This window comes from Notothenia rossii (assembly GCF_949606895.1).
Source record: "Notothenia rossii genome assembly, chromosome: 2".
Classification (NCBI taxonomy): domain Eukaryota; kingdom Metazoa; phylum Chordata; class Actinopteri; order Perciformes; family Nototheniidae; genus Notothenia; species Notothenia rossii.
The window spans coordinates 20,436,307-20,460,072 of record NC_136904.1 but is presented as its reverse complement, the minus strand read 5'-3'; the positions used below and the strand labels follow the sequence as shown (position 1 = coordinate 20,460,072).

Genomic DNA, 23,766 nt, shown 5'->3' with positions numbered 1-23,766 from the left:
ATCTAAAAAAGCATTAACATCATGCCAAAAGACCATAGTAGAGCCAGCATTTGCAGGAAAGGAAGCAAGGAAAACAAAACAATGAACAAATTATAAAATTCTTACCAAGTTGGAAGATCATTTTTATTAACTTAGTTGTTTGAAGTAGTTGGTCTCTGACGGTGTCCCCAGAGCTGATGCTTGCCATTTTTCACTTGACAACACCTCCTGTCTGTGTATACCCACTTCGGGTCGATCCTCACAAAGTATATTTAAAGAGAACAATGTCACTTGAATTTTGAAATTAGAAAAACACAGCACCGTAGCTACAGCAATCATATATATATAGACATTTTTATTCATTGGGATAAACCCCTTGAGATGCACCATCTCGTTTTCAAGGGGGTCCCGACAATAGCAACAACTTACATACATACATAAACAAAAAGACAAAATGCAAAACATGACACGCGAGACAAACCACATACTGTACAGTCTGTTAAGTGAAATTCAAGCAATGCACACAATCATTACAATTTGAGACAGTCGAGCAAATCAGTTTCATCAATATCAGTTAATAACAAGTACAGACAGGTGAAAGTGAGATAACAATGCATGTTTAAATATACCCAATGATGCAAGAGATCTAAAGCATTCCATGGAATATAACAAAAAGTGTATCTCGAGCCAGTTTCTCAAACTTACCTACCCCACCTTTATGGACAGTAGAGTAAATGTTTAGTTACTTCCCACCTCTGTATACATATTGCCTATACTTCCATGAAGTCATCAAAGACAACTTGTTGGGACTTACATTACTTATGTGGAGTTTTATTTATTTAAAAAAAATGGAAGTCACAATGACTACTGTAAGAATGGCAAATTCCAAAATCGGACAGGCTTAACGGAAGTTAACTCTGAGGGACAATCGCTGTGGGCCGCTGAAGCAACCAATCACGCAAATACTATCGGAGACAAGAGTCGTCGGCCCAACAGTTCTGCAGGTAAAGCGGTAGCAGAAAAGGTAAGCATTTCGTCACAGCTGAAATCTCCTTCCCCCTCCTCGGCGCAGACTTCCTGTGCGCTCACGGACTGCTGGTGGACATCAAGTACAGCCGCCTGGTGGACGCACTGACGTTTGCCTCGTTCGCATGTGTCCGCGGCAAGGCATCATTCAGCGGGCTCTCCAGCTCACTCTCACAGGGTGACAAGTTTTAACACCTTCTCAGTGAGTTTCCCGACTTGACGCAGCCCACCTTTTCCCCTGCCACGACCAAACACGGGGTCAAGCACCACATTGACACTAAAGGCCCCCCAGTCTACGCTAGGGCCCGGCGGCTCAACCCTGACATGCTGGCGGTCGCAAAGTCGGAGTTCGGCAGCGCTACCCAGTCCCTCACATTCAGGACTTCTCTGCACACCTGGCGGGCAAGCTGGTCTTCTCCAAGGTGGATCTGGTCCGTTGCTACGTGCGTGGCCAAAACTGCGGTGGTTATGCCGTTCTGGCTGTTCGAGTTTCTGCGTATGCCGTTTGGACTTAAGAATGCAGCTCAGTCCTTTCAGCGGGTGATGGATTCGGCGCTCAGAAACATGCCATTCGTCTTCGTCTATTTAGACAACATCCTTGTCGCCAGCTCCTTCTCTGAAGAGCACCAGGCCCATCTGCGAGAACTTTTTGCGAGGCTCAACCAAGACGGCCTGATTATCAACCCGGCGAAGTGTCAGTTCGGGTTGTACTCCATCCACTTCCTCGGACATCTCATCAGCAATGATGGAGCCGCCCCCCTGCCGTCAAAAGTGGAGGCCATGTCCGCCTTTCCCCGACCGCCCACAGCTCGGGCGCTCGGAGAGTTCCTCTGAATGGTGACGTTTTATCACCGGTTCATCCGCCGGGCTGCCCACACCATGCGCCTGCTGTATGAGGCCCTCAAAGACAAGTCCCCCAGCCAGGCCATAGACTGGACGGCCGAAAGGGAGGCCGCTTTCGATGCCACCAAAGCCACCCTGAGCGAAGCCGCCATGTTGCGGGGGTGGAGACATGCACCACTGGGCGCTGTCTCCTGACCCCCTGCAAACGCGACACAAGCGGTGACTAAAGGCTGACCTGCCCCCCAATCCCTCATGGCAGGACAAGATGGCTGCTGCATACACCTTAATTGTGGAATAAGCAAGCCCCCTGTCCACCAGTATCTGTAAATAGGACAGAATAGAGCCCAACGTACATGATAGAGGCTCTAGACTCCTTTCTTCACACCACCGCTGGAATCCCAACCACTTCGTCCTGTAACAGGCTGTGGTGGATCCTGCTCTTACTGCCTGGATATTCTGAATAACTTTGTCAGACAGTCCCTCCCGTCTCAGCCTGTCCCTCTCATGAGCCAAGCCTGGAGAGGTTGGCCCAGAGTGGGTAATGCCCCTATTGCACCTGCTTCCTAAGACAACGCCCCCCCAGACCTGAGGAACCGTCCAGGGCTGGCCCACCATCATCTGTGTCACCTCTGCGTACCTCGGCACCGAGCGGCGACCTGGGGCTAACAGGATGACTGACAATCGTTCTCGTCTCACCCTCCCTCTCCAGGAGGGGGAGAATGAGACGCAGCGGTGGAAAGGCGTAGAGCAGCTTTCTTGGCCATGGCTCGTGTGCAAACACGTCCACCCCCAAGGGTGGATGTTCCTGCAGAGCCAGGGAAAACCATAGGGTACAGTGGCTGTTGCACCGATAGTCTGTACTCGTAGGCTACTCCCTGGAAGGCAAAACGCAAATACTTTCTGTGCTTTGGAGCAATTTTCGACATGAAAGTAAGTGTTCTTCAGGTCGATTGTTGTGAACCAATCGCCCGGCAGCCGTAGTTCCAGTAATTGGTTTACATTCTGAACTTTTCGAAGGCAATGTGCTGATTCAGGCTGCGAAGATCCAGAATGGGTCTGAATTCTCTTGTCTTCTTGGGAACCAGTAAGTACATGGAGTAAAGCCCCTTTTCTCTGTCCTGAGAGTGCACAACAGACACAGCCTGTTTTTGCAACAGGGCCTGAATCTCTGTTGAAAGGAAACCTATCTCCTCCTGGGATGATAGATGTGCCTGAATGGAGGAGGGTCGCTGCAAAACTGGAGTGAGTACCCCAGTTTCAGTGACTTGTCCATCCATTCTGTCAGTACACAGCTGAGCTTCCATTCCCCATAAAACTGTGTTAGGGGACATAAAACGGTGTTAGGGGACCTGCAAATAGCTGTGGAGTTGCAGCTAAGAAGCTGTAGCACTCTCTGGTGGTCCATTCCGCCACCAAACCTTCCATAAAAGGAAGATTGGCCCATGGGGGGCTGACACAGAAAGGGCCAATTTTTTACTGAGGTCCTTGAAGGCACCGCGGCAGGCTCTCGTGGGGGCCGCGCGCCCCTTCGTAATGCCGTCTTCACACAGAAGGTGAAATGCATCAATCGGAGCTATTACACTAGGCGAGGTGTGTTTTCTGACAACAACACGTCGGCCATAATGTCCTTGCACCCGCACAGCGCTTTGACAGCACTTCCAGCGGTTAATCACACTCACATGCGCGTGCCCACTGGCTGCCTCCTTTACTGGAGTTACAACTGGAGCGGCGAGTGGGGAATTGTGTCTCATAATGGGTGCCCAATTAACATCGTATGAAATGGATCTTGCCGATTTCAACGAGACATTATGGGGACATGTGGAATTGTGGGGTGAGATTACTCTTACTCTGGGATAAATGCAATCGTTTTTATTGAATGCATTCTTCACACACACATCACTCTAGAACTAGGGTTACAATACTTAAACCACCGTTTTTGCAACAGGGCCTGCATTCCTTTTGAGAAAATCTATCATCCTCCTTGAGTAACCCAGTCTCAGTGTCCTGTCCGTCCACTCTGTCAGTACACAGCTGAGCTTACATTCCCCATACAACTGTGTTAGGGGACATGCAAGCAGCTGTGGAGCCGCATCTAAGAAGCTAGGCTACTCTCTGGTGGCCTACTCCGCTGCCAAACCTTCCATAAAAGGAAGTTTGCCCCATGGGGGGCTGACACAGAAAGGGACGATCTTCTGCTGAGGTTCTTGAACGCCCCGCGGCACGCTCTAGTGGGGCCACGGCTCCGTCATAATGCCTTCTCTTTGAAACTGACTTTATGGGGAAATGTGGAATTGTGGAGAGAGACTCTTACTCTGGGATAAATGCAATCGTTTTTACTGAATGCAATTTTTCACACACACATCAGTCTAGAACTAGGGTTACAATACGTAACCCACCTTTCTTCTGCGGAGGTCCTTGAATGCACCCCGGCCAAGTGGGGGCCGTGCGCCTTCATATTAACGCAGCGTCCACACGGCGGCGTGCGTTGAAGCTTGCCGGTGGGTGTGTCTGAAACTCAACCAACATCCAATCACATGAATCTCCCGCCCGGGACACACTGTTTGCACGCGGTTTCATTGGCTAGAGCTTATACTGGCATATGATTTGATTGGCTGACGCTTCCGTCGAAGCTTCAAAAGTTGAACATTGCTCAACTTTTGAAGCGAGCAACGCGAGGAAAGCGAAGCAACGGAACCACAATGCAGTTCGGCAAAGCGTGACGTCACCCCATTCAAAGTGAATGGGCATGAAGCGTTGAAGCTTCAACGCACGCCGCCGTGTGGACGGGCCGTGACGCTGTGTTTCACATTAAACGGTGGAATGTATTAATCGGAGCTATTACACCAGGCAAGGTGTGTCTGACAACAGCACGCCGGCAATCGTGTCTTTTCAACCCGCACAGTGCTTTGACAGCCCTTTCTGTGGTTTATTCCACTCATGTGTGCTCGCCCACCTGCTGCTTCCTTTGAGTTGCAGCGGGGCGGCGAGTGTGGAAAGTGCCATGCAGCTGTGATCCCCCAGGGACATCACACGGCAAGCAGCGGCGGCCACACCATATACCAGGCTATTAATTTGGCCAAATAATCGCTCTGATCCGGTGAGGTGGGGGCATCTTGCGGAAGAGCAATCAGCGAGACGCCCAACACACCCATGTTTATTTGCAGCCGCCCTGTCACGCCTGCTGGGAGCAGATGGGCTGCCACGCTCCGCCACCATGGTCATCACCTAGGGGGAAGTCCTGGTGGACAGACCTGGGCAGTGGACTTCCATGGAAGTGCCCCACAACGAGAAGTCCTTGTCATCCTCCTCCCTGGCAAACGAAGCCATCCGCCCCGCTGGAATGGCAAACCTGAATTGCACCGCCTCGGGCCATATCCTGGTCCCCCAAACACTCGAAGCAGAGGTGGTGGGGATCGGCGCCCGCTATTAAGCCACGGCACGAAGGACAGGCCCGGGTCTCTAGAAGTGGGGACTCCATGAAGGTATGATAACTTCTTTCTTCTTCTTTTAAACATTTTACTTTCTCTGAGGTGTTGTCCTGCTCACTGAAGAGAAAAGGATGACAGGATCAGGAGGCGTGGCCGCCATATACTGTGTGCCTGCGCCCGCATTCAGGTAGGCTCGCCCTGATTGGCCGGCTACGTTTATACAAACTCAGTGTGTGAAGGCTCGCATAGCAGGGTTGAGAGTAGTAGCCTACCCATAGAGTCCACTAGAGGGTGGAGCCTGTGTGAGATATAACCGTCCGTGAAGTTGGTGTCGCAGAAGTTTGTGTGGCAGGGGCTTAAAAAGGACGTGAAGTCCTCGGTCGACTCATGCGTGGCCTGTCAACGGGCTAAAGTGCACCGCCATACTAGGGCCCCTTTCTAACTTTTTGCGGTTCATGAAAGGAGGTTTGACCATGTCAATGTCGACCTTGTTGGTCCACTGCCCCCCTCTTACGGTTTCACAGACCTGAGGCAGACCTGAGACTGTGTCCGTCGATAGGATTAAGCCTGCTCATGTGGACGTTTCCAGGCCGTTGGAGTTGGCTCTGCCCCCGCGTCAGGGCCCTCCCTTGCTCCGCCCCCCATCCCCTGTGGGGATGCCCTCACCCTCGTTGGCGCCCTTGCCCTTGCCTGCGGCCCCGCCCTCCTCGGCCCCTGTGGTCCGTACACGCCGGGGTCGGGTGGTCCTTCCTCCCCGACCCGAGGATTTTGACTATGGGTGAATTCTGGGGGGGCTTTTGTGGTGGGTTGACATAATTTACCCACGGAACTATGGGGGTGGGGGTATTGTTCCATACGGACATTTGAGTTAGCCGGATTTACTGTTTCCCCGGTCAGTTATTCCCGGGCTTGAAGTTGTTTACATGCTGTTTCATGTCTAATATTAAACTAGCTTTGTCCTTTGACACACCACCTCTGACTCCCGTCTCTCGGCACTACACAACAAAGATTAACTAATTAAGAATATAAAATACTTGCTTACATATTGGAAATTAATACATTCATAAGTGCAAAATGCATTATTTTGAAACCATAATCCTAATCATGGCACAACAATGAAGACATATAAACGGCACCCTTAGATTAACACTTGAGCATCTCAATGATCATACATACTGTACTGCAGGGACGTGCACATACATTTTGGGGGGCAGGTGCTCAAGTGAGAAAAAGAGCACTTCCCATAATCATTTATAAAAAAGTGTTTTAAAACCAAAAGTTAAATATAGTTGCACATCTCTGACTTACTGAACAATTTATTTTAATACCCTCACACTCAACCCTCACACAATTGTTTAACGCTCAACAGAATTCTACAAAATAATCAGCTAACACAGAGACAATGGTCTTCTTTAGTATTCACAATGCACAAGAGCAGACAACAAACTAGTACAATTAATAGTTATTAAATGAGCAGCCAACAATCAAAATTATGAAGTTACTGTTTACTGCTCCCCAGTGGCCATCATTCAACATTACAGCTGAATGAAAAACGAATCACGACCATAGATAGAATGGGATTAAGGACATTACAGGCAAAAAGATTGTTTGTTCGTACTTGTTATTTTGGTCTATTTTGCGTCCATGTTTTCTTTCACGCTAGTGGAAATAAAACTTCCAAGAAACACATATAAATGGTGTTCGTTTACTAGCATGTCTGAATTCATCTATAGATTTAAAGCTAATCTGCATATTTAAACATTACATTTCAGGGGGAAATACTGGCTTGACGTAAGTAACTACAGTATCTGGGGAAGTTGAGAGGTGATATGTTTTTTTCTTTGATCCTTTTGACCTGCAATGCCTTGGTAACTGCATGCAAATTAGTGCATTTGAATTAAGCCTAGTTAACGCCTAATTTGCATATCAATGTGGCGATTGTGATGACGTTATTAGATACACATTTTACAGTATTCACTTGAAGTGTCTTCCCTTAAGTACAGTACATTAGCCTGTATCCCCATGATAAATTGTCTTAAAGCTAAACCTTGAGCTAACTTATCCATTAGCTAGTAGCCATACCATTGTTTCAGCTAATTAGCTGTAAACTCGAGGCACTGGCAGTATAGTAATTTGTTCATTACCACTCACCTTCAAAATAAACCAAGAAAAGCCGGCATAACATGGCACAGTAAAGTGGGAGGTGCTGCTACCTGTCTGTCTGAAGTGACTGACGATGACTGTCCGCACAGCTGTGCAGGAGGCGCGGAGGGAGGGAGGGAGGGTAGAGAGAGCATAGGAACTTCAAAGTCTAATCTCCCGACCTGCTATTTTAATTTTGTATTCAATCAATAGGGGAAACTGTGCGCAAACAGCAGTAGATATATATTCATTTATAAAAAATAAAAAAGGGGGGGAAAGGGCACTTTCTCTGGAGGAAGAAAAAGGGCAGGGGCTCAAGCCCACTTTGATGTCTATGTGTGCACGTGCCTGCACTGGAAAGGCTACTGCATCATAGGTGACAGCGTACTGTAGATGTTTTTGTTGTTTTCTTTTTAAGAGATGATGAAGTACATGTTTGGTCCACTAGGGAGAGGTCGAGTACAAGTGAACAACCCGAGCTTTGTTGTAATTAAGTGTTAAAGAGCAACCTGCAGTTTTTTTTTTTTACTACATTTATGCTTAACCTTGCCTGAAATACTTATTTCTCACGACACGTGCACTTACACCTAACCCCTAACCCCTTGCTTTTAAATAATTTCATTTTAAGATAATCTCATAATGATTTTGTTATTCTTCAGTTCAGCTAAAAAAATTAAAAGACATCACATTTGCATCCAATATGTTCTGGTGTTAACGCTAAATAATTTAATCAAAACAATCAAGAGCGTATTAGTTGATCCTTAAAAAACTTTTTTTGCAATGTAATCACAGTAGCCTGCTCATTAATGATTTTATTTCTGTTGTTTGCCTATTTAGTTTGTGGGAGTGTCAATGTGTGTTCTCTCTTGCATTATAAAACAATGGTGCACTAGAAAAGAGGGCCACGGATGTTGGAATATTATTACCGTGCATTACCTCATTTACTGGACTGCAATATCCAAACAGTTTTTTGTGTTTTGTTGAGATTCGTCTTCCCACTAGGGGGAGATGAAGTAGCTACAGCTAAAACAACCGCTGCTTTGTTGTAACTGGGTGCTCTGGGTCCTCCTTGTTTATTTATCATGTCAACCTTAAAAATAAAACAAATTGACGTCACAGAATTTCATAATGTTATTTTTGTTGTGCTCACGAAATTCTGCCTGCGTTTTAGAAACACACTGCTACAGTAGTAACCACGTGTTCAATGTGGACACAAGGTGCATGATGTTTTTTTGTTATTTGTTGCATCAATTAGGCGACTTTGTTCATATGTATTCTACCAATGATAGAATAAATATGTTTTGTGCCAATCTCTTAATTCATCCGGATTATCGTAGAAACATAACCATTATCCTAATATTACATCATAGTTATTATGGTTATGACCAATATCCCAATAAATGTATTGGCCTTCTATTAGCCTATTAGTATTGTGTATTTACTATAACTAGTAGGCTTGCTTTGCTTACTAGTAGAGAAGTGGTTGTTTTATTGACATGCAGAAATAATGCCGTTTTTGCAGGTTTCTCGTGCTTACAGCGAAACAGTCAGCAGTCGGCTCTTTTGTTTGGAGAGCAGATTCAGCGTGTGTGTGTGTGTGTGTGTGTGTGTGTGTGTGTGTGTGTGTGTGTGTGTGTGTGTGTGTGTGTGTGTGTGTGTGTGAGTGAGAGAGAGAGAGAGGGGTATAGAAAGAGAGAGAGGCAGTCTTTGGGATACAGCAGAGTGAGGAGGAGAGAGAGAGAGAGCGGGATGCTGACAGATTCCTGATAGATGGCTAAAATGGCGAAAGCGTGTTCGACCCCAGCGAGCCACCAAACAGTATAGCAGTGTAGGTCGGAACATGTAGTGCTTGAAGCTGGATATCTCTGGGGTTTTTTTTTTACCCCCGTCTATTCACCTCACGTTGTCTTGTGCAAGTGCTGGAATATTTTTTCTTTAAGTGCTTAAATGGCATCCACAAGGCGCCGCCGCCTTGCTCCGTGCTTTTTGGGAATATTTCTAAATGCTTTAATTGGTAAGTTAAATTATCTTATTATACCAGTAGAGAGTTTAGTGGTGCAGAGTGGCTTTGCGGAGGTTAACCACTGTTAGTGAGCTTCTCTCCGGAGCCTGGTCCATGCTGCAGGCAGCGATAGTGTGCTGCTGACCAGTAACCCTGAACTTGGCCCCTTTCCGATGTCCGTTAGCATTTCGGCTGTAAATGCCAATGTGGAGACTGGTCCTGGAGCCATGTGCACTGCGGAATTTGTACCTGCAGGTTACTGAGTGACACGCTGATAATGTTTTAAAAGTTAAATTCCGTGTGCATTCTGCAGAACTTCACACGTTTTCGCAAGATGATGGTATTGTTTCGCCATGTGACTACTTCATGTGGGCAATATATTCAAATCTACATCGCTAATGAGCATAACAATAACATAAGTATAGCCACGTGCAATGTAGTCAACATGTTTCCGTTGTGTTTCCATGTATATTTTTTGGGGAGCATGATTAGAACAATGTTCAAATGAAACTTGAAGCAGTGAGAAAGTCAAATTTCCCAGTAAAATATCAGTGAATTATGCAGAAAAATGCTTAGTTTTCTACTGTAGTTGTCCTCATGACTGCCTTCTCTATCAGGCGTCCCATAGCAGAGCTGCAGAAGGAGAGCCCCTTACCCGATGTTATTGTTAATCACATGGTCTCAATATTTGAAAGTCAGCACCGAGGGAGGGATGAGGGCTTAAATACTACTAAACGTATTTAAACCAGATAATAAGGTGTTGCACTTTTGTATTTTGCTTATAGGCTTTTGAATTGCAATGACAATTACCTCCATCTCCTAAAAGTGATTTAAAAAAAATCCTACTACTCTTCCATCTACATTTGGAAGGTGACACACTTTCAAAAGTTCATGGAGTTTCTTTTTTGGGACTTGCAAATAGATGGAGTTTTTGACTGTAGAGCTGATTGCACACCAACCCCGTGGCAGAGTGAAATGACAGTGGTTATTGCTCTGAGGATAGATTAAAAGACTGTGGTTATTGCCTGCTGGGAGGAATATTTGTACAGATTAAATGTCAAGACTGTCCCTCTTCTTCTTTTCAAATTTTCTTTTTTGCACAGTTTCTCTCTCTATGTGAGGCCCCGCAATTCAAAGGCAGGAGAGAGTATTGAGTGTTTGCAAAGCATACCACACAGAGACCCTCAAAGGCCCTGACTGGAATCATAAAGGCTAGTACACATTGGTTCATAACATGTTCAGTCTGGGTCTGGGAACAAGAACTTCAGAAACACAGACTCTGTGATGGATGTATTTCCAATCTAGCCATCACATTAAATAGATGAAGCTCTTTTTAAGTCCGCCTCTGAGATTGGATCCAGTTAAGATAAACGCACATTTTATGAGATTTTAAGAAGAGATGATAAGAAGCAATAAGAAGAAAAACTGCACTATATCTAATGGCCTGAACAACTCTGAGGCAGTAGATATTCAAAAGATTTTATGATATGAAAATGATGGTTTATCAAAAAGAGATGAGTTTGCTTTGAAAGAATGGAGTGACTGCGTTAGCTTTGTCTTTCAAGCTTCAGTCAATATGATCGTATCAATGTTAAATTATAGCATTAAAGAGAAAATACTGAGAGCTTTCATTTCACATCCTAACTTTTGATGTTCTTACCCTATCTACTGTCTGCGGTATAAACCAATTTCATTCAAAGCTACCAGAATGTAGTATATTACTGTTCTAGAAAGAGAGTTCAGGTGAATACTTCTCTGAGAAAAAAGAGTGTACAGTACCTTGAGAGGTGATTTTGCAACAGCTGCCCTACATCTTCTATCATGCACACATGGACTATTTCTCAGAATTGTGGTGCTGCACCAGTGTAACCATATTACTGTCATTTCTCTGTGATCGTCACTGAGCTGCTGTTATTATAACAAGTGAATGGCTGACTACTTGGAACTACAAGCTTATGAGTGTTCATGAAGCTAAAAAAAATGGATATTAATAAATAATGTATCAAGTATAGGCCTATACAAAGGAATACAAGTATTAATGCTTCATGCATTGTATTTTCTCTGTGAGTAGAATGAATATTGCTTTTAGGCGGACACTGCTTCATAATGAAATCAAGATACTGTACTATTGTATACTTGTGAGTGACCTGCATTGTTTTATTCATATACATATACTTGATCCTTATGCAAATATATGACTTTTGCTGTGCATGCTGAAGGACACCTTTTAAGTCATGCTTATGGGTTTGTAGGTGTATTCCTGTTTAATACTCACCACTCATGTGGAATATAGGTGACGCACATCATTTTCTTCAAAGTGGAAATGCTACCTCTGTGCCTCAGCTTATCTACATTTCAGTGAAATTAATGGAGGATAAACTCACAATCATTGTCTAGTTTGCAAAAGATTATTCCCCATCTTAAACACACCTAACATAATGGAGTCAGTTATAGCACATTAACCTGGATATTTAGACATATGAGAAAGCTGCAACAGATGGATGCTTAGTTAGGTATTCTTAATATATAACTATACGATAATGTTGTGATATGTAGCATTATTACAAAACTAATACTTAATCTAAATCAATTCCAAAACGTATAGGGGAATCATATGATATTGCTGACTGTAAGCAGCCTGTGGTGTGTGTTGAGCTCACTGAACTCTACCAGTGGTTTCTGTGTCTGCTAAGTACATCTCTCTGTCAGTGGCTGGTGTGAGACCCTAACTTTACTGTTGCAGCAGCAGTAAACCTTTGTGCCAGCCAGCCACACTTATCTGTCAATGGTAAGCCAGTGCATGAGCCACACTTAGCCAACACTTGTCTCTGGTCTCAACCGGTAATCCGACATGCTAGTGTCTCTTTCCTCTGCATTAGGATTTGTGTGTGTGTCCCTCCCCTTATCTAACCATGAAAATCCACGCATGTATGGATTCATGTCCGTGAACATGTGTTCCTCTGGAAAGCCGGTGTTCTTGCCACCAGTTTCCACAGCTGTGCTCTCCTCTCTGCACCCCCTCTGGATGCTCAGCATTCACAGATTACTTTAACATAAACCATACAAAACGCTTCATCCCCTGTTTCTTGAGTCCTCTTATATATTCTGACTCTCAATCTGTCAGATGATTCAACACGTTTTTGACTTACCTTTGTCACGTTGTTGTTTGTAACCTTCTACCCACCTGGAGCTCAGCAATGCATTAGCCAGTCACTCAGGCAGCATGCTTTATTTATTAGGAAAGCCGGAGCACAACAACTCCTACCTTGTTCTAGCTCATCGAAGAAACTGATTAATTGAATTAACAAGGAGGAATAAACAACATCACTAAAGCTTTTTAATCAAATCACTGCCATTGCTACACCTGGACACTGGACTGTTATCATCCAGTTAGTTGCTGAGAGTGAAAACATTGAGTAATGTATTTCTTAGGGCTACCCTCTGCTAGTCTACTAACTACGATTTATTTCTTTGATCAGTCATGCTTTTTTCATACTGAATGATTTCAAGAAACGTATGAGCACATCTCTGGTAATCACAAGATGTAAAGTGGAGTTTTTGCACAATTCTTCGTGACAGGTCTGTCCATGAAATCAAGTAAATGATGAGTCCTCAAATAAGTGTCCCCTAAGAAATTCTTAAGTTTAATAGCACAACCCTATTTTACAGCTTAGGAAAATAAAAGCCTCCAGTATATTTCAGTTGATCTGATGTTCATGTTTTTTTCCTCCTCAAATTTGTCCAGAAGCATTTGGCACAGTATATAATGCTTACTTTATTTGAGAGCTATCCATGTTTTGATCAAAACATGAAGTGTGACTGACTGGATGTGTGGCTGCAGAATCTTTTTTCTTTGCTGGCTGCTTTCCCGTGTGATCTTTGTTGGACCAAAGGAGATGGAGCTCTGTGGCCAGCATCATTTTTTGGAGAGCTACAGCCTAGGCATGGGGATCACTGCCTGCCAGCTAAGGGTTAAATATTTCTCCACCACCACCCCCTTGTTTTTCACAAGTGGTAGCACTGATGTCTCTCTGGTCCCATGGCCATTTACGTTCAGTGCTTGTTGAGTGAAAAAAAAGGAGGTGGGGTCGCATAAAAAAAAGGATACAGAGTAAAAGAGAGGAAGAGGAAATGTTTCTTTGCATTATACTCCATATGTGATCTTCATGGAGAAGTGTGTCAATGAATTCCTTGTTTGCACCTAAGGGGAAGTATTTCTCGGCTGGAATTTGAGGGATGAGGCCGGAGGTTCTCTGTTTTGACCCTTGTGCTTTGCCCCCCCTCCACTGCCCTCCCCTGGCCCCCTCCCACCAGATTCCAGGGCCTGGGGCAGAGACTGGTAGTGCTTAGTCCATCAGCAGCTGAAACATGACACCGAGAGAGCCCCGCTAAGCTCCTCTTTTATAGTACAGAGTCAGGTCAGGCTGTTTACATCCTTATTATTGTTCTCCCACAACCCCCTCTTTGCCCTCAGAAACCGAAAAAAAAAAAAAAAAGATCTCTTCATGTCATTATGATGTGGAACGCAAAGCCACAAATAGATTTAGTACTGTTAACATATCACATTGTATTGAGTAGCAACAATAAAAAGAACAGGTATAGCGGTGACAAAGTCCTTACACATAAAGACATACGTGTGTGTGTGTGTGTGTGTGTGTGTTTGTGTGTGTGTGTGTGTGTGTGTGTGTGTGTGTGTGTGTGTGTGTGTGTGTTTGTGTGTGTGTGTGTGTGTGTGTGTGTGTGTGTGTGTGTGTGTGTGTGTGTGTGTGTGTGTGTGTGTGTGTGTGTGTGTGTCATTGTGGGTATTGTACAATAATACACATGCTCATATGGTGCATTCGATCCTATGAATTCCCTTGTGACTGTAGCCTGGAGGTATATTTGTCAAGGCTTCTAATTAATTAGCTGTGTAACGAAGGTAACTTTGTTACTATGGACTGACGGCTTCGGGCCTTGTAATATTGCACATGTGGGTTTGCACTTTATGAAACAACTTCCCTTTTGCTCAGAAATGTCACTCAGCACTTTAGTGAACAGTTTGCACTTTATTAGGGTGATTGCACAGTACAGTTTGGCATTTCATATTTGCACATTTTTACATAATTTATACTAATTATTGAGGTAGTATTTATTAAATGATTAAACCGTATTAATTGGAATGTGATGCCATTAGTTATATGACATGAGACACATTCTTCTTATTTGTTTATATTGTGAGAGTTCATGTGAAATGTGTTACTTAGCAGCTACCAGTTACAGTACCTCATGACCCTGGGCAGTGGTTAGTAGGTATGGAAAAGGAATGAATGGATGGGTAAACGCATCTTCAGTGTTGTGGTTCATGGTCGACATGTTAATCATTAAATCTTAAGGCATCGTCAACTTATTAGCTTTTTCTTGGAGCTTCCATGGGGTTTAACCATGACCACTGGGCAAACCTAGGAAAACTATAAGATGAAAAATACATTGAGTTGAAATTGTATTTTTGAAATACTTTACAAGATTAGGACTGAATCTTCAGGCGCAACTATACAGTAAACTTGTGTGTGTGTGTGTGTGTGTGTGTGTGTGTGTGTGTGTGTGTGTGTGTGTGTGTGTGTCTCTTCAGGTGTGATGTGCGAAGCAGAACTGTCCTTCAGACTGGAGCCCAGGGACATCATCGCGGTACAGGAGCAGCCCCTCATGCTGCACTGCCAGGTCGACGGCATCCCCCCAATAACAATACAGTGGAGGCACTACGGCCTGCTTTTAACTCAGGATCAGCATCACACCACCTTCATCAACGGCTCACTACTGATCGCTCACTTCCAGAAGACCAAATCTGATAGGTCGTCGGACGAGGGCGACTACGAGTGTGTGGCCGAGAATTATTTTGGGCTGGTGGTGAGCCGCAAGGCCCGTATTCAGGCAGCCAGTAAGTCTCCTCTTCTTTCTAATAGTGGTGCACAGTTATTTTGTTTTATTATTTTAGTTTGTATATGTTTTTTTGTTGCCAAGAATTAGATCAGTAGAGATGAATTTTGTCCAATGTTATTAATGTTTGTTCATTATGCAGCCTGTTTGCTTAATCAGAATTGCAATTTTTACAGTTTTACAGCAAAAGTGGCATAGCAGGTACAAAAAAAGGCATTCAATAATAGGCTAACTTATTAAATATAGATAACAAAAACACACATTAGTAATAGAATAAAAAGAAAAGAGACGGATAAGTACACAGTCATGGCTAAAAACGAGTAGCAGCAGTTCAAAAAACATATATTACGCTGTTAGCTTAGCATTATGAATGAAAACGGGGGAAAAGCTATCCCAGCTCTGTTAAAAAATAACTAAAACCACCTAGGCTTTCCACTGTCACGCTTATAGAAGTCACTTTACTTTTAAACCTCAATGTACAGTTTTTAAACTTAATTTTTTTAAACAGATTAAACAAATTAGATATTTTCATTCTGTCTTTTATTATCTTTAAATCTGACCGTATTACCTTAAAAGTAGCACATTGAGATACCACCTCAATGTTCTGTCTGGGCCTATTTGTTTTGTCATTATGTAAAGTCTCAAGTGACAGACTAATAAATCATGATTGATGCAGATATGACAAGCAGAATCTGCAACATTAGCTGCTTAATTAAGTTGTGATCTGTGTTCCCTACGAATGTAAACATTTGAATTGAAATATTGCAGAGGGATCATATTTCAGTCGAGACCCAGTCATCGGGTATTGCTATGCTTCAAATGTACTTAATTTCCCTGAGTGAAGAGTCATTTGAATATTTTACTATCATTCTTTGAGTGTAATGATCTTTCTGATGCTCATCTACAGTGCTGATGGGAAATTCAAGCTTGTGAGTTTAGCATTAACAAGCCCTCACGCTGAGAGTCTCCAAGCTGCTTTGTAGGAGTGCAATAAGCTTGAAGCTACACAGCTGCCCTCTCACTGGTGGAGGAATCGAGATAAATCTTCCCCAGTTTGACCACAAATCTCTTATATGAAGCCACTCTAGTTCAAATAAAATTTTCAGCGCTGTTGCCATGGTTCATTTACTATGTTTTAATCTTATCACAGTCGATCTGACTGCGCTATTCTCTCTCGAACACACACAGTGCATTACTCAACTTACTTAAAATCAAAGGCGTCTCTGATGTGCACATTCCTCTGAGGACACGCTCAGATGTTGCTGCAGCTCTTCTAGAGATACTGTACTGTTGCACTCTGCATTGAGTTAAGACTTTTTGAAAGGCTCTGTTATATATACACTGTAAAACAGAGACGGACAAAGGCTCACAGTAGCCTGTTGATTCCCGAGCCATGTGTAGACAGCACACTGCTGTGCTGTTGTGGCCAATACAGCTTTTCCACTCAGCAGGATAGGGAGGTTAGCAGGGATGCTTTCGCTGGACGAAGGGAAAAGTCACTTCAGCTCAGTGGCTGTCGCTGTCAAACACATGCAACCTTTTAAGGCCTCCTTTGAAGGCTTTTCTTCTCAAAGGTCAGATTGTAGCGGCTTTTTTCATCACATTTACTTTGTTTGGCATCAGGAGTAACCTTCAGTATAAACCCCCTCACTTTTATTTCAAACAAATTCATTTGACATAGTTGTAATAACATGTTCATCACCTGGAAAGCATGCAGATAAACATACAGTACAAATAATCTGATGATTTCTATTCAGCAGTGTATTATTTATGGCATCAAGATCTGGTAGCAATTGTTCAATAAACAATTTTGAGTGAGAAAGAGCTTGATTTCCAGATAAATCAAGATGTGCTTTGAGATGCAATTTTAATTGTGTGATCACTCAGAAATGGTTCTGTGTTTGTAAATAATTTAGCAAGTATACTCTAAGTTGGCTTATTAATGTGTTTCTCCAATAATGTAAAGATAGACGAATACTCCGGTGAGAATAGTGTAGTTAAAGCCTTGATAAAAGTGACGATCTATATCAATTAAAGAGTTGTGATGCAGTGGACCATGCAACACTATCCCTCATTCATCTGTTAAATTAGCATCAGCCTTGTTACATTGTTGCAATGTAATGTCAAATTGTGCTTCACAGAGCTTTGAATGAAATATCAAGAAAACTCCTGCATTTTTAACTGAAGTATTCATATTGTATATGAGCATTAAAAATGAAGGATTGTGGAAATGTAGAGCAGACTGCCATCACTCATCAGCTTCTGAAAAGCTGTGGATTGAATACTGATTTCATCTTGGTGAATGAACCTGACTTGGATCACACCTTGGACTTGGTGGATCACGTTCAAATTAATTCAGGGTAGAAATATTCTGTTTTGACGGGGCTTTAGTCCCCCTGCAGATCTTTTCAGCGCTTCCTTTCGTCTTGTATTGATTGGGAAGGCACTGAAGGATTACTGAACCTCACATCCTGACCCCTGACCTCTGAACTTTGGTGTTGCATGGAGCAGTCTTTGAAGGCGAGGTGCGGAATGAGTAGAGGCTCTGCTATGATTACAGTCTGTCCCTCCTTAATGGAGTCCCACTCCTATCAAGGCAGTAAGAAGCCATCACTGGAAATAATCCTCCGAGACCCTTCAAAAGGACTCGCGAGATAAGAACTTCTGACTGTAAATTGTCCCCATGTTACCAATCATTACTCACTAATGCCCTCTGTATTTTGAGTTATTGCCCTAAAACAGTCATGTTAGTATATAACTGTGGATTTTAACTGGTTTTCAGTTGGTTTTGCAGTGTATGAAAATGCTCTAACAAGGCTTTCATTGCACCATTAGTTTTGGTAGGTTACTCCCCACCTAGGGGCTGTTCATAAGCAGGCATAACGGCTTTCTTACCTGCAGTCATTCAGTTCAGGCGTCTTTGGAAAGCTCAATAGAGGATGTTTGTACTGTACATTCAGAATAATGATAATCCTTCATCGTCCAGCTTCATTCCACTGCTCTGCCTCCAGTTACCTGCAGCCTCTTGTTTAGTATAGTGTTCCCCTGTTGTTAAAGCCTCAATTTATCAGACTTTTATGTTTTAGGTCTTTGATTTAAGGTCTTAAAAGAGTTTAATGTTAGAGGCGAAGTATATTCTAAAGGGATTTGGACAATCACTGGTCTATTTCATACTATAGGTGCCCACCAGAGACATAAATAATTTAGTATAAAGAGTGTTCATTTATTTTATGAAGAGAAATGGCCCAAAACAAGTAAAAGCTCTCCTAACAAAGATCACTAACTAGTGTTTGTTTTCTTTTTCTGTGTGTTTGTTAATGTTGATGCTCTCTTTTGTGTTTTTGAGGTAATTTGCTGTGTTATAGTCCCTCTTACAACAGAGCTCTGACTTGTACCACTGTGATGCAAAGGGTGGTGTGATTACTGCCGCCTCTTTATAGCCCTCCCAGTGGATAACGCTTCCATCTTACTCTCCACACAACCTCCCTCCATAAATTTCACTTTTTATTTGCTTGACAACCATTTGTGTGAGCTCACGGTTGGGGGCTGTTAGGACTGACTCCCCGTTGCCCCTTTAATTCGGCGGCCGGTCAGGGAAACTCTTTTTTTCCCTCCTAAATGTTATCTCTTTGATGGTCCGGTCCTCTCTCTCTTTCCTCAGTTTCCCTAGGACCTCCTCATTAGCTTACGTTCAGGAAGCTTTTCATCATTTGGTTGAATGACAAGCTTGGTACAGTGGGCCTGGCCACGGCTCCCGCCCCTCCCCCACAGCAGACCCGCGTCACCAGGCAACACACCACAAAAGCCCCCCTGTTACAAAATAGCTTTTAGGATCAATTGAAATGACTTGCTTTTGTCTGTTCGTCTGGAATTAATTGTAAAGAGTTGAAGCTTTGTTAAAAAATAATTTATTTTTTTCCCCATTCCCATTAATTTGTAGAGACTGCAATTGACCTCAGGGACCATTTGGAAAGCTTTGCAAACACAATATGAAGTGTTCTGAGATACAAAGGTGAAGTCAGTGCATGAAGAAGGTAAAAAGCACAAATAGTAAAATATGCAATCAATGCAAGTACAATGGGTATTATAAGTGTTAATTATTGTATTTACTTCTTCAGACAGAGCCTTTGGCTGCTAGATGATAATTCCACCTTGTTTAATTCTGAAATGGTCATGGTGAATTTAACTGCAGTTAATAATGGTAGACTCAGAATGAGACTTGAATAAAAAAGAAAAGAAGAACCAAGAGGGCTGTAAAGGATGAAATATAGGAGAAGACGCAGGATGCTTGTAAAAGTGTCTCAGTTTATGCCCATGCCACTGTGAATTTAGGTCCTTTCAGGGGTGTAAATGTAAATAGCTGTGATGGTGACTGGCCAGAGTCCATTACAAAGTACACGTGTAGCTGTGGCAGAAGATGAAAAGTTGCAGCATGCAACATTTAAAATCTTCTTGGATGAATTGCCACTAGCAGCTCCTCAGACTCAGACACCAGTTTGTGAGTGATTTATGTGAAGCTCCTGTTAGTTTATGTGGGAGTATTTGCAAGTTTGCATCGTTTGTGTTTGAAGGGTAGAAGGTGGCTTTCCATCACCTTCCAAGCCTACTGTCCCCTCCCCTTCCATGGCCTCCTGCTTGGGTGAATGCTGTAGCGCTATCCCTACATCTCCTTGCAGCTCCCTTTGTCTGCCAAACCCCGCCCTCGACCCCCTCCGCATGCTCTTCTCTGCTCGCTTGCCACGAAGCAAGTAATCTCTCTATCATATAGATTAGCTGACTAAATGCCATATATGCCTATTTTGACATTTGAACATTAAACCTGTTGAATCGGGGAAAAATCAAGATTAGCTCATGCATGCTACTGCCTTTCAATTACATTGTAGCAGTAATACCTTCATTTATCATATTTGTTTAGGAAAAATCATATGGTATTGCTATTTTGTGCCAAAAAGCATATATAGATTAGTCATTATTCTTACCATTTGCCGGTAGTGCACCTCTCATTGATATTCCTGTCTTGAGAACATCAGATGGCAGTAGGAGTGCATTAGGACATGGCCTATGCCTGCCCTGTTCCTCCCTTCAGGCAGGTGTGAGGACTGATGTTAAACCTGAGTGTTCCCTCCCGCTGTGTGGTCAACACCCCTCCATCTGTCTGCCACTGTGTCAGAAGGATTGAGGAAGAAAAAGCTTTTTTTTCTTTCTATCTTTTTTCTGTACTGATTAGGCAGGCTGATGGGGTGAGAGCTCTGGCCTCAGCTGTGTAGAATCACTTGAAACAGATTTATTATTGTACACCTGCGGTCTACAAACTCAGATCTAATTGCCTGATTATGCAAGATCTTTTTTAGTTGATTTAGAATTGGTGGCAATGAATAAGATATTTTATTTCCTGTTTTAGAATAGTGATCAACTCTTCAGAAGTGGTTACAAAGTGGGTCCTTTTCCAATGCTCTGCATGGTTGTAATATGATGCAGGTGTGTATATGTGTCTATTCTCCCATGCCTATATAAAGATGTTGTTTTTCCACTTTGGGTTGTTATTTTATAGAAAACAGTTGAAACCATATTGCCAATTATATCTTCAAATGACACATAATTTAACTTGAAGCAGTGCAAAATCACCAAGAGACCCCATACTCTTCATGCCTTGTGTGGGGAAAAATGAGGGGGGGGGAATGGTTTGATTTCCAAACCAATTCAGAAAGTTTTGATCATTTTTCCAAGTTATTATGAATCAAATCTTGAACCACTTTTTACATGTTGTTTTTTTTTTTGTTGTTGCTTATTTTGCATATAGAAATAAAAAGGCCAGGCATCTAGAGCTGTATCAATTAGTTAATCGATATAAAAATACCCCCTATTTTGTATCTAGTAATTGTTAAAGTGACTGTTTGTATGCAAATATTTCATTAAAGGCGCACCTTGAACTTGAACCTAGGATGGACATTTCTTACTATTTCCGTATATAGACTAAATTATTGATCAATGAATCTAATAAATTAGGCAGATTCATTGATATTGAAAATAATCCTTATTTTCAGTCCTACATATGCAACCTGCTTTGCAGTATTACATTTATTGAATCACCTCTGTGTCCAAGTGTCAGAAATGAACAGCTGATACAACACAATCATGAGCTCAATTGTTGCTATTGTGCTTAAATCTTGGCTGTGCTGACAGGACTCTCCCTGCAGAGCACAGACATGCATGGAGAGCTATAACAATCTTCTGTTAGTGCAGAGCTGCCTTGTAATATGAGGGATGAGCTGCTGTGTGAAGCTGAGCGGGCACCCATATACACTAAAAATATCCTCCTGTGTAAACAACATCACTTAGCAAATAAAGACACTAAACCGGAGAAGAGATACTGTGGTGAGTGGGGAAACAGCCGGGAGATGGGAATATTGAACTGCTCAAAATAGCATTTTGCTCATTCCTCCAGGTGCACTGTCTTCATGTTGAACATGGCTTTAATCCTACTTGTGTCTTTCTTAGGGTGATGTAGTGTTTGTATAGCGCTTTAGAAAAGACAAAGAGATTTGTGGCAATGTGCTTTTTATACAAGAATAACTCATAGGCACACAATAGGCTATAGGACTAGGTGCAATAGGCTATATGTGACATAGACAGACAGATACACATATAATCACAGCCTTCAACATACTTTCATTGTGGAAAGGAAAGGAAAGATATTTAGGTGTAAACCAACTACCAATTATTTCTAAGATATATCAAACCCACAAAAAATAAATAAAGAAAACAGGAAAGAATGTAGAGAGAACAACATAATGAGCAACTGATTCAAAAGATCTTTGAATGCTAAAGCAAACCTTGACCAGCAGCTGCTCTCATCAGCTGTGTACACTGTAGCTGATCATCCAGATAATGCCCATTCAGATTATGCCTTTTTTATCGAATTGTAACAGAAGGCAATGTTGACTTAAAAAAAAAAAGATTCCCCCAATACTAACAAGTCAACATACAGTAGTAATCCTAATGAGTGGAACATGTGTTTTTTTGACAGTTTGATGAATTTAAAGTAAACAAACACATCTTGTATTTACCTGTTTGCTACACAAAGTTCAGCTTCAACTGTGATCAAGTGTTCGATGGACTTCAAGTTCAATTTTGGGATTGTTGTTTAAAGATTGTGTAGCGTCTGTGATGTGTTGATCTAACCGTATCTGTGCTCGTCAAATGTATGAAGTCTGTGTGGGTCTCCGGATGTCTCTGGACCACCGTAGCTTTGTTCAAACCAACAAAGGAAAAGGGGGTACCTTGAATTCCTTCTGCCTGCTTTTAAGGCTCATGGGAGGAATTCCTCAGTAATAGAGGTGAAAGGTGACCGAGAGAGCAGAGGCCGGGCTAAAGGTTGGACCGGTCGGTCCAGAGTCTGGCTTTCCCATCTGCACGTAGCAATTGTGCATTGACTCGTTTAAAGAGTTAGATTTTTTTGACTGTTACAAGCACTTGTATATAATTAATCCGGTGGTTTGATACCTGCATGTGTGTCTTGTCGTCACCTTAACCCATTGCAGTAGTGTGTTCTCTAGTCCTCCTCATTAAAACGTTTTTAGTTTGGTCCACACATAATAAAGATCGTATTTAAGGATTGTTCAGATTAAGGATATGGTGTAGGAAAAGGTTAGGCAACAGGTAATTACTTTCATCAACAAAGGGTATGTTGGTGTTCCTATGATCCCAGGCTTCACTAGGGGCTTGGCTAGCTCTCGCTACTGCCCCGTCACTGCGCTTCACTACACTTAACGGCGCCTTTATGGCCAGATTGGGCAGTTAAAAGCCTTTACAGGGTCTGCACCATCCACCAATAAAAAAAACTCCAAAACTCCCTCTTCCTGTCTTCTCCTTTGGCAGACATTTAGTTTAACATGTGTGAAAAACAGTCATAACAACAGATAAAGATGGAAGGTGTGAGAAGAAGAAATAACAGTAAAGGGTTATATTTTGACGTTATTGCCCTTTCAGTTGTTCACACACACACACACACACACACACACACACACACACACACACACACACACACACACACACACACGCACACACGCACGCACGCGCACACGCACGCACTCACACACACACACGCACACGCACACACATAGGGGCCCAGAGTCCAGTTTCCCATTTTGTTTAAGCAGGGATCAGGAAATCTTTCTGCGTTGGCCAATAAGCAGAAGAGTCGGAGACAAAGGCCGGTCAGTGATGGGCAGGCAGCAGCTCTCCTTTGGGCCTCAGCCACCTTTCCCCTCTCCAGCCCGTGTTTGTGTGTGTTGGGGTACCTCTCGGAGCAGAGCAGCACCTATTGTTAGTTGTGAAATGCAGGGCAGTGGAGTGGCTGGGAACAGGCAGAGGCTGTGGAGATGTGCAGCCTCTGGTGGCTCTGCTTTGTGACGGTGGCCTGAGCATTTGTTC

At 43.0% G+C, this 23,766-nt stretch overlaps 1 protein-coding gene across 1 annotated transcript in view; it reads left to right on the top strand.

Annotated features, from left to right (window-relative positions):
• The first annotated feature begins 9,308 nt into the window (after window positions 1-9,308).
• The window catches only part of igdcc3 (immunoglobulin superfamily, DCC subclass, member 3), a 59,215-nt gene continuing 44,757 nt past the window's right edge, over window positions 9,309-23,766 (top strand). Inside the window, exons 1-2 of the mRNA XM_079666235.1 lie at window positions 9,309-9,432; window positions 15,029-15,334. Of these exons, the coding sequence (XP_079522361.1) occupies window positions 9,366-9,432; window positions 15,029-15,334 (373 nt within the window). The 5' untranslated portion in view covers window positions 9,309-9,365. The remainder of the gene's footprint in view (window positions 9,433-15,028; window positions 15,335-23,766) is intronic.